General features: G+C 34.1%; 1 protein-coding gene across 7 annotated transcripts in view; it reads right to left on the bottom strand.

Annotated features, from left to right (window-relative positions):
* The window catches only part of ZNF236 (zinc finger protein 236), a 70,247-nt gene that overhangs the window by 22,621 nt on the left and 35,254 nt on the right, over nt 1-12,372 (bottom strand). For 6 of the 7 annotated variants that reach the window (XM_027745310.2, XM_027745305.2, XM_027745306.2 and 3 more), the window contains exons 13-22: nt 11,752-11,896; nt 10,855-11,115; nt 10,345-10,595; nt 9,572-9,673; nt 4,549-4,700; nt 3,314-3,420; nt 3,068-3,219; nt 2,740-2,952; nt 1,943-2,222; nt 1,401-1,504 (exon numbers count right to left, since the gene is read on the bottom strand). In XM_027745310.2, the coding sequence (XP_027601111.1) occupies nt 1,401-1,504; nt 1,943-2,222; nt 2,740-2,952; nt 3,068-3,219; nt 3,314-3,420; nt 4,549-4,700; nt 9,572-9,673; nt 10,345-10,595; nt 10,855-11,115; nt 11,752-11,896 (1,767 nt within the window). The remainder of the gene's footprint in view (nt 1-1,400; nt 1,505-1,942; nt 2,223-2,739; nt 2,953-3,067; nt 3,220-3,313; nt 3,421-4,548; nt 4,701-9,571; nt 9,674-10,344; nt 10,596-10,854; nt 11,116-11,751; nt 11,897-12,372) is intronic. The other variant, XM_027745309.2, reaches the window with a different exon arrangement.

The raw sequence follows: 12,372 nt of genomic DNA, 5'->3' as shown, positions 1-12,372 counted from the left end.
TACTTCAAATGACAGATTTAGATTACAAAACCCGGGCACTGTTGTCACTTTTTCTTCATCAAAACGAAGTAAAACTCTGACAAGGTTCTGTTTCAAATAATGGAGAAGAGCCCAATAATATGAGCCAGTAAGACAATGGGAATCTGGGCTGCAGAAAAGCTGTCTACCACATTCAGGGTGCCACAAAGGAAGCCATCTAGCAGTCTTTCTCATTATATAAAAAAACCTCCACCCAATGGTAGAAAAGGGAAATAAAAAAAATAAAAGCGAGAGAGAAGAAAACAAAAAAAAGTAAGCAGGAAAGAGCAAACTGAACATCTGAAGTCCTGTTATTTAAATATTCAAGGAGATTATTACCTGACTCTGGACAAATCTAATGTAAAATATTCCATTAAAGATAGTGAACAAAGAGATGCAATCTCTTGTTAAGTCCCACAACGTTCCAACTGCTTGAACCTGGACATACATGACCAAATGCCTGCTTTGTTCTTTTGATTATCCTTAGCATCTGCTACTGTCTGAGACAAGATACTAATCTACGCGATGATCTGATGTAACACATAAGTAGTATTTCTTACTAAACAACAGAAGAAAATACAAATACAGTGCAACAGAGAGGGAGTTTCCATGAGCAAAATAAGTATGTATTACAGTATTAAAAGCTTTCTGTCTTGTCTTTTGTACTTTTGAAAAGAGATAATAATGAAGCTTAATGAAACTGTAGCCAGTTTTAGAAATTAATTAGTTCAGGATTGGGTTTATTACAGAAGTTCAATGTAAGAAGAAAACGAGTATGAAAGATTTAGAGAGTTTTTTAATTAATGCAAAATTAGGGTTGAAGAACACCTCTATTAAAATCAGACCTCTCTCAGGAATACAGAGAAACTACTGTAAAAACCTAAATATTACAGATATTAGGTTTATATTCAACTTGCATGATTCAAACAGCTGAACGCTCAAATTTTTTGTACTCTTCTTTTTCAATTTACTCAGCAGCGCAAACATTAATGTTTATAATTTTTTTCCTCTAGTTTAACTTTATAAAATCCCTCAACTCCACCTTCTTGCTCAGGAAAATCATTTATCATCGAAATGCTACAGAAGATTTGATGCAAAAATGTTATGGATACTTGCACACATAGTTTTTGCAGAAGCTAAGTGTATAACTGCTTTAGAAGCCTACTAATAGAGAAGGCTGTAATAATATGGATTTTTCAAAATGTCCTAATATGATTAACTTGATGATGCCATAAGTACCAAATTTCACTGACTACTGCCATTCATTGTGCCATATGCTAGATCCCAGCGAAAACATACCATTCCTTGCAAGATCTGTACTGAAAACAGCTGGTCAAGAAAGTAACCAGCTTCTAAACACAGACATTCAAAATCTTACTGACCTGTGTGTGTTTTAACATGACAATCCAGAGTGGATTTTACAGTGAAACTCTTTCCACATTCTTCGCACTTATACGGCTTCTCTCCAGTATGGATACGAACATGCCTAATAATTCCAGAATACACGTACATCTGAATTTCTACTTTTATGTCAGTTTGCAAAAATATTTATTTTCTATCTTACTAACTTTAGAATTAATTAAATACTTATACTATCATAACACTAAGCAGAACAAGTAAAGAAAACTGAAGTATTTGCCTTTTTTTTCCAACTGATTTTTACATGCTTTTACATGCAGATCTTATAGCAAGAAAAAATAATTTATTCAAAAACTTCATAATAATAATTTCAATACTGCAAGAAAATAAATATGAAAAGGCTGGGTTAGTCATAGTCAGAAAATCTATTTTATATTTTGACGTTATGCAAATATGAGTTAAAAATTCAACTTAGACATAAAGAGTTATATGAAATTATTATTGTTTAAGTTTCTGGTGAACAATTTAGTAAATTAAAAACACACAAAACTTTTTCATTCCTTACCTGACTAAATCACTGGGTTTTTTAAAACTTTTGGGACAATAACTACAACAGTTGGCATATTTGGGTTCTGCTTCCAGTTCTGCTTGCTTATCTTTGATCTCACTAATTCTGTCTTTCTCTGCAGCAGACTGGACAAGAACTTTTTCTGAGACAGTGGCACTTTCTTGAGGCCTAATCTTTGCCAGTTCTGCTGTTTCTTCTTCTGTAAAAGTTATGACACCAGGACGAGATTTTCTGGAAGTTCTTTCAGAGTTTTCATCATCATCTTCAACACATGCAACTTTTAAGAAAAAAAAAAGGCAAAAACAAAAAAAAAAATCAAACCAAAACAAAAAAACATGTTTGTTTAGTTTAAGCTATCAGCTGAAATTATAAAAAATAGAAGGGTTTATTATTAAACACATCGCCACTACATTACGTGCTTGGACTTTAATCTCTTTCAAAGGTCTAATTACTCATGTCCGTACTTCATTTAAAAAAAAAAGCTGAATTTCTGATTCTTATTTTTACAATAACTAATACGGGTATAAGTAATTTAGGACAAAAAATGTTCTACTTTGTGACATACTAAAGTAACTATGTCACATACAGTACCTTGAATACACTGGACAGATCCTGGAAAACATTTCTTTAAACAATTTAGATAACACAGCAATTTTAGCAGCTCTGGACATCAGACATTATCCATGCTGGAAGGCTATTTTGTAATATTACTGTTACAGCATTCATGTAATCCACCAAAACATCTGTATTTCTTATGGAGTAAGGACTGTAAAAGTAAAAGTGAAATAATTTACCTCCCCCTCCTGTATCTGTAGCTGCTGCTACAGCTGAGGAGACTGTCTGATGTTTTTTCATATGTTTTTTGCAGTGAACAGTTGTTCGAAAGCTTTCATCACAGAATGGGCACTTGTAAGGCTTCATGCTCATGTGAGTTGCCATGTGCCTGGTAAGGCTGCCATTAGTTGTGAAGGAGGTATTGCAAATGCTACAGCTGAATGCTTTAACTCCTTAAAGTAACAGAAACAAATAAGTAGCATGCTATTTGTTTAAGTTTGCTTACACAGGACATTTACAAAACCCAAACATGGTTTAAAATAATATAGAGCTGGTATACTCTGTTACCTGTATGAGTCTTCTCATGTGACTTAAGAACTCCTGAGGAAACAAAACCACGTCCACAGAGTTGGCATTTATAAGGTTTCTCACCAGTATGTGATCGTACGTGTTGTTTCAAATGGCTGGATTTCTTAAAACCCTTGTTGCAATATTCACATCTATTAGAAGAAAATTGTTTTCATTAGTTGTATACAATTACTAGCCATAAAAGATTCAGGAAATTCTGTAACGGAACATAGAAGTATAACAAACCTATAGGAACGCCTACTTTGATCTTCATTATCCTCAAGAAAATGAGGCCGTTGGGTATGCAATTCAAGTTCTTCTTGCGGTGACTGATCTTGTATCAAGCGAGTAGTCTAAAAATCAAAGCCTCAAGTAAATTTCAATAACATGATACTGAAATAAAGTCACACAAACAGGCAACAAAAAATTTACAGCATTTACAGTCAATACAAGTAATCAAATTTATGCTTTCATAAATTTTGACAAGAAATTAAGAGTTCTATATGACACCTAGCTCTTTCATAGTGAGAAGGCAGGCACCAAAATGTTCACCTACTGTATTGGAATAAATAGACAATGTGGTGCATTTATACTTTTCTGAATCTACACAAAAACGTATTTAACTTGTCTAGGTTTTCTAATGTTGGAGGAGTTAAATTTAAAACTAGAGAAGCCATTTTAAACATTGAGTAGCAAAACACAGTGCTGCTGAAGACTTCACTACTTTTTGAGCATTCCTGTAAGTAAAAGCCACTATAGAATAATCCTTAAAAACAACAGCATGTTTTAAGATTTGAAGAGAAGGAAACTCCAAAGCCTGTAGGTTGAAATTACTCCAACTCTTCCAGATCCTAAACCCCACTTTAGTTCTCTGACTGACATTTGCAATTCGCAATCAAGCTTGAAGAGACAATAACTCATGCAGATCATATTAAGTACATTACGACAGGTGGTCTTCATGCTAGGTGCTGCTACCATCATAAAAGTTATATTTAAACTGTATTTTTAGCAATTGAGTTCTTTTACAAATTTAACGAGATGAAAACCACACAAGAACAACATCACACATTGCGATATGCAAGCTCCATGAATGACCACTATACATGTGCAATGTTTTTTTATTGTTTGATCACATATATCTATAGAAATCAAAGAATTAGGACAAAAGATAGTGTGATAACGTACAATTATTTCATAACTTTATGTCTTTTTCCTCAGTTTTAACAGTGCAATCCAACTCTACAGCATTATATCCTTTTTTAAGTCTAGAACACCAAAACATACTATTTCTTTTTAGAAACATGTAATCAGGTCACTTATCCTCTTCCCACCCCCGTTTTCCAGTTGCTAAACATAAGCAATCTAGAAAAGAAATCCTGAAACTTTTCTGATTTCTTATTTTACTTACCACCAATGAAATGGTGCAAAGAAACTCACCACTGAACACAAAACAATGAAGCCTGCCTTCTAGCAGTACTTACTACATTAATAGTGTCTGTATTTGGAACCTGAAGAAGGGCTGGTGGATGGTAACTCGTTGAAAGAGCCTGAGATTCAAGTGTGCTTGAATCCTGCAGCTGCTGTACAGCTGGAAATTGAGTCTGTTGATTGTAGCTGTCGTTCACTGTAAAACCTGCCAGAAATTAAACAGTCATAAACCTGGAAAATACACTGAATTGGACTTTGAATAACACCACACTTCTCTGAAAACTACCTTCAAAAGAAGTTAAGTAGTATTACTACATAGTAATACTTGTATTCTTCACTGTTGAATGTCAAAAGACACAAATGTTTCTGGCATCTATGTAATATGCATAATAGGGTTACTTACCATTAGCTGGAATTCTATTGGAAAATCTCCTCCACAGAAAAACACTGTTTGAAGTTTCTTCGGAGTGCCACAATTACCTTAGAGCCATTGAAATTTTGAATTTCTTGTATGTAAGCATGCATGTGTCAAACAGGTTGACCCATCTCCCTTTATCCACGTTGGTACCACGCTCCCTTAACTACACTGGAAGCCGATCACAAGGATGCAAAGCTCAGTGGGGAGGATGGCGGGTGAGTGGAGGAGATGACCCAATAGGAGAACTCCAGTTTCTGATAAAGTAACCCCATTTTCTCCTACTTTGGATCTCCTCCACATATTCCCACTCTTTAGATAATAGTAAAGTAGAGCCTCTCAAAGGCAAACTGCAAAGTAAAAAATAAACATATTTTTATTCACATTTCCAGTAAAGAGACCTGAAATTTTTATTTGGTTCTGTTCTCCCAAAATATCAGATCTTAATCACCTCCTTTTCTAAATGAATGGATGAAATGATAGCAACAATGATTCAGAGCCAGGGAAATATAGCTCAGATTGCATTGTTTTTAAATGCTATTATAGATGTCCTTTATCAACCCTTTTAAGTCCTAATATTTCTAAAAAAACAACCCACAATGTAATGTGGAAAAAAATGAAACCACAAGTATCAGTAATTAAGGTATGGGCAACAATTTTAGTACTTCTGTGCAGTTTGCCTTTAGTGGACAAAAAGGGTGAAGATTATGAAAAAAGGGCAGAAACAAACCCACATCAGAAGACCACAGCATCAAAGGCCAAAAAGCAATGCTTAAAGAATATTTTGAATTACAGTATAACAGAAACTTGGATGTGTTAAGTTTAAGCAGAAATTTTCCCAAAAGACCCTTTCCACACCAGAAGAATACTGTAATCAGTAGAGGAAAAAACCCTACTTGTATGCTATTGCTTACACCATAGAATGAAAACCCAGAAATGTAAACAAATCTTGAAAGTATTATTAATCAGGTCATAATTTGACACCAAATCTATCGTTGCAATTTCTATATAATTTTCTCTCCTACAACTTGTAATCCTACAAGATTACAAGAAAAAAAAAAGGATTCAACAAGGTGAACCTTGCACCTCAATTACTTAGTGAAATGACAAAATAAAAAAGTAGCCTGAAGAACAGCAATGAAAAGTTTTGCAGTGATAAAAGGGTTGCTAATTTATGCTTTTCAAATAAATTTTAGAAGTATCTTTATAGAAAAATGGCATTCCCACTACACTAGATGAGTATACAGAAAAAACAAGACTCAAGAAACTGAAGCAAAGTGATGTCACTTCTATGCCCTACATAAAAAAAAAAGGACATAACTATTAAATGTACAAAGAAACAGCTACCTAAAAAACCTGAAACTTTTTTTAATCAGCAGGTAAATTGTACTAGCTAAGAAGGAAAAAAGAAGTTACTATACCATGACCTGTTTTGCTTCACAGTGTTTAAATAAAAGCAATTATTAACATCCTGAAAAATTTCCCAGGACTGTGCAACAAAATGCTCAGAAGAAAAGTTCTGAATGTAGAGGTATTTGAGGACAAAAAGAAAGAAATACTACTTCCGAAAGTAGTTCTGAAATAAATATGGACCAAAGCTGTGACAAGAATATATTTGATGCATTCCCATTTTGCCCAACACCTAACATGAAGGTCATTTTCCACTCAAAAAAGATCTGACAACTTGAGCATGCTCAAAGGCATTTGCTACCACCATAAAATTTCTACAGAACAGCATTAAAAAACCCCACACCACCAAACACCAAAAATCAGACATTCAGTCTGAGAGAGAAATAAATTTCATAACCTTTTTTTTCTGCTCTTTTTTTTTTCATCGCTATATATTGTTTCCCTGAAGCTTTTGATCAATCTTCAAAGAACAGAGAACATCTAAGGCTCTGTATAATAAGGGGAGTCTCTTACTATGACTATGAAGTCTTCTAAAGTTGGAATTGCATTTTGCATTTTTCAGTACAAGTAATCATTTACGTTGCTTGGGGTTTTTTTGGCTTTCGGACATCACCCAACCTATTGTCTTCTATATTAACAAAACATATTGCAAAATAGAATACTCTGGAAATCAGTTTACAAGTGGAAAGATGTGTCTTGCACATGAGAATGAGAAAACAACAGCATGATACTCATAGCAAATACAATATTTTAGTTTAGACAAAACTTCAAATCTTTACTGACAGATCCTTCGAATTCTAACATTACCAACATCTACACGCACATGTGCACTTCAGCTGGGACCAGTGCTTAGCAATCAAATGTTCTGCAGGCTTGCTTCTTAGGCAACTTTTGCAACCAGCTGAACAGTACTGACTGGAATCAGTGCGTAAATAGTTACTGAAAAATCAGAATGTCCTAAGATTGCAGATCAACTTCTTAGGAAAGCAAAACAGCAGTCTGGTGGCAAAGGTATATTTCTATGGGCTACAGAATAACATTTGGAAGCATTTGGAATTCTTGCAGTTTTTCAAGGTCACTCACCTATCACTACTATTTGAATTATCATTCAACCATGCTTACAGGGAGACTTTAAAGGAAGAAAAGGTGACGTAATTTATATGAAAACACATTTGGTGACATATTATTCAATAACCTCAAACCAATTTCATATAAAAGATACACTTGGTTGTTCTGACATCACTAAAAAGTCTCGAAATGAAGATGCCTGAACAAATAAACTACCAAGAACACAAGTCCTTTTCCTCAGTCTTCAAATCTAGCTCAAATGAATCATAGATTACGATACAGCAGCACCCTCACAGGATTTGCACTTCTTTACAAGTCTGAACACATCAAGAAGAAAACCTATCTGAACAAACCAGAAATTCAACAGATTACAAACAAACCTGAAAGAGTAAGTTCTGGCAGGTCTGTGCAGACCTAGAAATCAGTCTCATCTGGCTGAAATGCTAAGATTTTTTTTTCTTAAAAAAAATTAAAAAAGAGAAATCAAAAAACCTATCAAAGATCTTTCATAACTCCTACATAGTTTTATTAATAAACACTGAACCAAAATATTTTAACAAGAATACAGCCTATAAATACCAAGGATAAAAAAAACATAGTGTTTTAAGCTTTAGTGTTCTGCCTAGCTGACAGGAAAAAGAAATTAGGAGCATGAAGCACAGATGCAGACATAGGGAGAGGGTCGACCAATTTAACGCATGCATCCGCGCAAATGCTTACCTACCTGAAATTCAAAAATTTTGAAGGGCTCCAGGATCTTCAAGGAAACTTCAAAGAGTTGGGAATCTGTGGATGAGATTCCAAGTAGAATAGGAGACATCTTATACAAACGAGACTTTAAAAAGCCCACACCACAAATGTTCTGATTCTCTGTACCAATTCTACAATGTACCGATGATCAGTCCGGATTTCTGACGATGAAAGAATTGTTTTGTGAGTTCTAGAAGAGTCTCTGTCCTCCCCAAGAAATCATTCAATATTTATTTAATAGAGAAGATACACATATGTAAAAACTGAAGTTTAATTTAAAGATAACAAAACAATGTTCACATATTGGGTTTTCAAATTCAAAGGAGCCACTAACAAGGAAACAAAACCCACCACCACTCTTCAGATTAACATAGAGTTAAAGGCTGCACTTTTTTCTGTAGTCTCTTTTCATTCATTTGAAAAAATGTAAAAGGTAACCAATGAAAATCGTCATAGGATTTTAAGAGGACCTGGATCAGTCTTGTTTAATAAAGGTGGAGACTTTAATTTTTTTTCTTTACATACAAAGCAGCACAACCTAGAGAATTAAAATCAGAAAGTTATGCTATTTCTCACAGTATCATGCAACTTACCCAAGTCAATTAAGTTTTTACAAAAGACGCTATAAAACTTAAAATGACACTATATCAGCTGCTCAGCCACTGAGGTATGCTTCCCAACCAAAACAAATGAAAACCCCTTGAACATTCCCCATGTAAGGAACTCCACGTGCCCACCCTGTCCCTCCCCAAAAAAACCCCAACCACCAAAAAGAACCTCAAAACAAACCCAAACAAAATTAGTAGCTTCATACTAAGCAACAATTCAAGAAATCCAGTTCTGAAAAGCAAAGAAAGGCAGTCACTTCTTCATTATTTGCAGGCTACATAAGCCTTACACATTTCTCTGTCTTTTATAGGGAAAAAAAGTTTTCAAATGCTTCCAATCTCTTAATTTGTTACTTACATTGCTCTATAAAATACAAAAGGAAACTGCTGTGGAGAGCTGAAAGTATGATTTTTTACATGACTATATTTTGCACTATCTTTTTTCAAAATGAATCCAAACAGCTACTCAGTCAAATCTTACTGTGTTTCTGATCATTTCAGGTTATGAGCATGCATATTTAGGGGGAAATTTGTGTAAACTGCCACAGCAATTTCAAACACAATCAAAGAAAGAATATGAAATGCCTGACTATAAAACCCCTACTGTAATGACTAGATATCGGCTCATAAAAGCAAAATCTATTTATATTTAAGTATTCAAAATATTCTACCAAGTATAGATTCAAAACAGTAATTGTTTTGCAAGTCCTCTGCATTGCAGTTACTCTGAGTGCAGGTGCTTACTTTAGAAGTGCTTTATCATAGCTATGCTGAAAAGTCAGATTTATAAAAATTACTTTTGTAAAACCTTTATTCATTACTAACCTTGTGATAAGCCCTGTTGATCAAATGGCTGCTGTGTTATAGCCTGTTGTTCAAACTGAGTGATGTTTTCCTGTAAAGCATGCTGGGATGTCACAAATCTATCTGAAATGGGGAAGGGAAGGGGAGAAGGTGGGAGGAGAAAAGAAAAGAGAAAAATATCAAGAAGATGTAAATAACTGCATATTTCAGTTGTTTCCAAACTCCTATATTTTATAGTCACTGAATTTTCACTGCATTAAAAATAAGTAAAAAATTATGGGCTGAACAGGTATTTAAATCTTGGGTTATAGCACACTTTACTTATATTCCCCTGTTGTACTTGCTAACATTACACCATGAAAAAGAACAAATAAGCAAAACCAAAATACTTTGTTTCACTACTATGTATAAGTACATCAAATATTTCATATTCTCTCACCTCAAAACACAAGTATTACTTTCTAAGTAGATTATACAGAAGTGCTTTTTATTAATAAGAGCTGATGTGGTAAAATTTTGTACTATTTTTCTGTATATTAGTTTAGTAGTTTTGTTTGCTACTACTAAAGAGTGCAAATCTTAATCAATCTTTTTATATTTTAACACTAAACCTAAAAAACAATGAATGAAATTGTACAATATACTCTAAGTAGCTAGCCTTTACTCCACATATTTTTCTAGTTGTTTACTTGCATTGTCTTGAAACCCAAAGGACTGAAATTTGTCAAGAAACCATTATTTGAGAACTTGTAAACTTACCTCATTATAAACCTAATTGTATTTCAAATACTCACCCTCGTCTTGCTCTAAAGGTTGGTCAGCCAACTGTTGTTCTAGTGCTGCTTCTTCTGTGCCTACTACTGGTTGCTGGTCTAACTCTAAAATAGCCTGCTGATCTGTTGCAACAGCTTCTGACTGCTGTAGCTCATCACTTTGAATCTCCACTTGCATCTGTGTAGAAACATGAATGCTCTGCTGATCTACTGTAGAATCATCTATTGAAGAGGATTGCTGATTCTGCTGAAGTTGCTGTGCAAGTTCATATCTGCAAAGAAAGGTAAGAAAGCCTTGTTGTGGTTTCAGTTAGACACTTACCGTAACTATTTATGTGAAAAATTTATTATTTTTATTATACACCATAATTTACTACACCTTCAAAAGGTACCTATGTGTTTGCTACCCATAAATAAACATCCATAGTCAAATATATGCATTTGTTACAGAGCAAAGCTGCCTTTCCAAGTATCTTTAAGGAACAGCTACTGAACTATATTGAAGGATTCATGTAAAAATTGTAAACATACCTATGAGTCTTCATGTGTTTTTTACAGTTTAGTGATGTTTTGAATGTCTTTTGACAATACGGACACATATACGGTCGAAGATCATTATGGATCCCCATATGTCGCCTAAGGCTACCACCAGTAGTGAAGGCCCCATTGCATACAACACACTTGAAAGCTTTCAATCCAGTGTGTGTTCTAATATGTGCTTTCAGAACTCCAGCTGACACAAAACCTCTTCCACACTGAGAGCACTTAAATGGCTTTTCACCAGTATGCGACCTTTTCAAGAGAAAGCAGAAGATTTAACAGTTTGATTTACAAAGTTATTAAAGGACTAAATTTTAAAATGAGCAAAATAAACAAAACTAAGGTGACAGTTGTATGGATGGAAGAAGCCTCAGTTAAGAAAATCTAGAAATTAAAACTTTAATAACTTTAATGTCAAAGTTCACTGTCTGTAAAACTGCAATTTGATCTCATTTTCAAGCTACCCTTTCTTTTCAAAAGAAGGTTGGATTAGTTACCTCCACTGCTTCTCCTCCATTCTAAATTTTTCCTTCTCGAAACCAGGAGTTACATACAAAGCAGACAATCTGGAGTATGCAATTACAAAATTACCACAAGAATTCACAAGCAATGCTTGCTATTTTCTATACACAGTTTAGGAAAAAAACAGTCCAAGTGTTAATAAACTAAACTGCACACCGAACACTTGCATTGCTAGGACCACATACAGATATGAATTAGTTCAAAGCTTCCTCCAACTTTAACAGAAAAAAATCAATTACCACTGGTTCACTGTTTTAAGAGATGGTAAGAAAAAAGAAGTCTTTTCAGTGAATACTATATAAATTTCATGCTTTTCCATAAACTTCATATTACACACATTTCCTTTCTTCATTGTGTTTATTTTACCTGATGTGTTGTTTTAGATGACAAGATTTTTTATAGGCTCGATGGCAATAAAAACACTTGTATGGTCTCTCTGCATTATTCACAAAATTACTGTTAAAATAATTTTGGAAGACCTGGCTATTCCTTGGGATTGGCTGGATAAGACCTGCACACATAAACACATGTACAGAAAAAGGAAAAATTAATTGGTAAAATTATCCAAAGTTGCAGTAGTCTGAAGAGCTAGCATTTGCAAAGAAAGCATGATTAAACTTAGAGCATCCAAAAATATTAAGACTGTGTATGTTTCCAGCACATATTTAAAATTATGCATACATCTATTTAGCATTATATATACTACACTGCACATGCTATTTTAGTGATAGTTCTTCTTTTATCCAGAGGTCCACCTCATTACAGTGAGTGTCCATGTCCAAAATAAGCATTAACTTTTAAAAAAGTTGACAGATTCAAATTCACTGCTGATCCAATAATATCTTCTTCTTCCAACCTCAACCTTAACCAAGTGATATTTAATCAGTGTATCCCAGATGTATACTATAACTATAATATGCATTTTATGGAAAGTATAAAACACCATGATTACCTGACATTACTTAAAGGATAAAAGTAGTCCATTAA

Source organism: Pipra filicauda, unplaced genomic scaffold, assembly GCF_003945595.2.
Source record: "Pipra filicauda isolate LSUMZ 115617 unplaced genomic scaffold, ASM394559v2 scaffold224_size1409572_pilon, whole genome shotgun sequence".
In the NCBI taxonomy this organism is placed as follows: Eukaryota; Metazoa; Chordata; class Aves; order Passeriformes; family Pipridae; genus Pipra; species Pipra filicauda.
The sequence above is the reverse complement of the archived record's forward strand: the minus strand, read 5'-3'. Positions and strand labels throughout refer to the sequence as shown.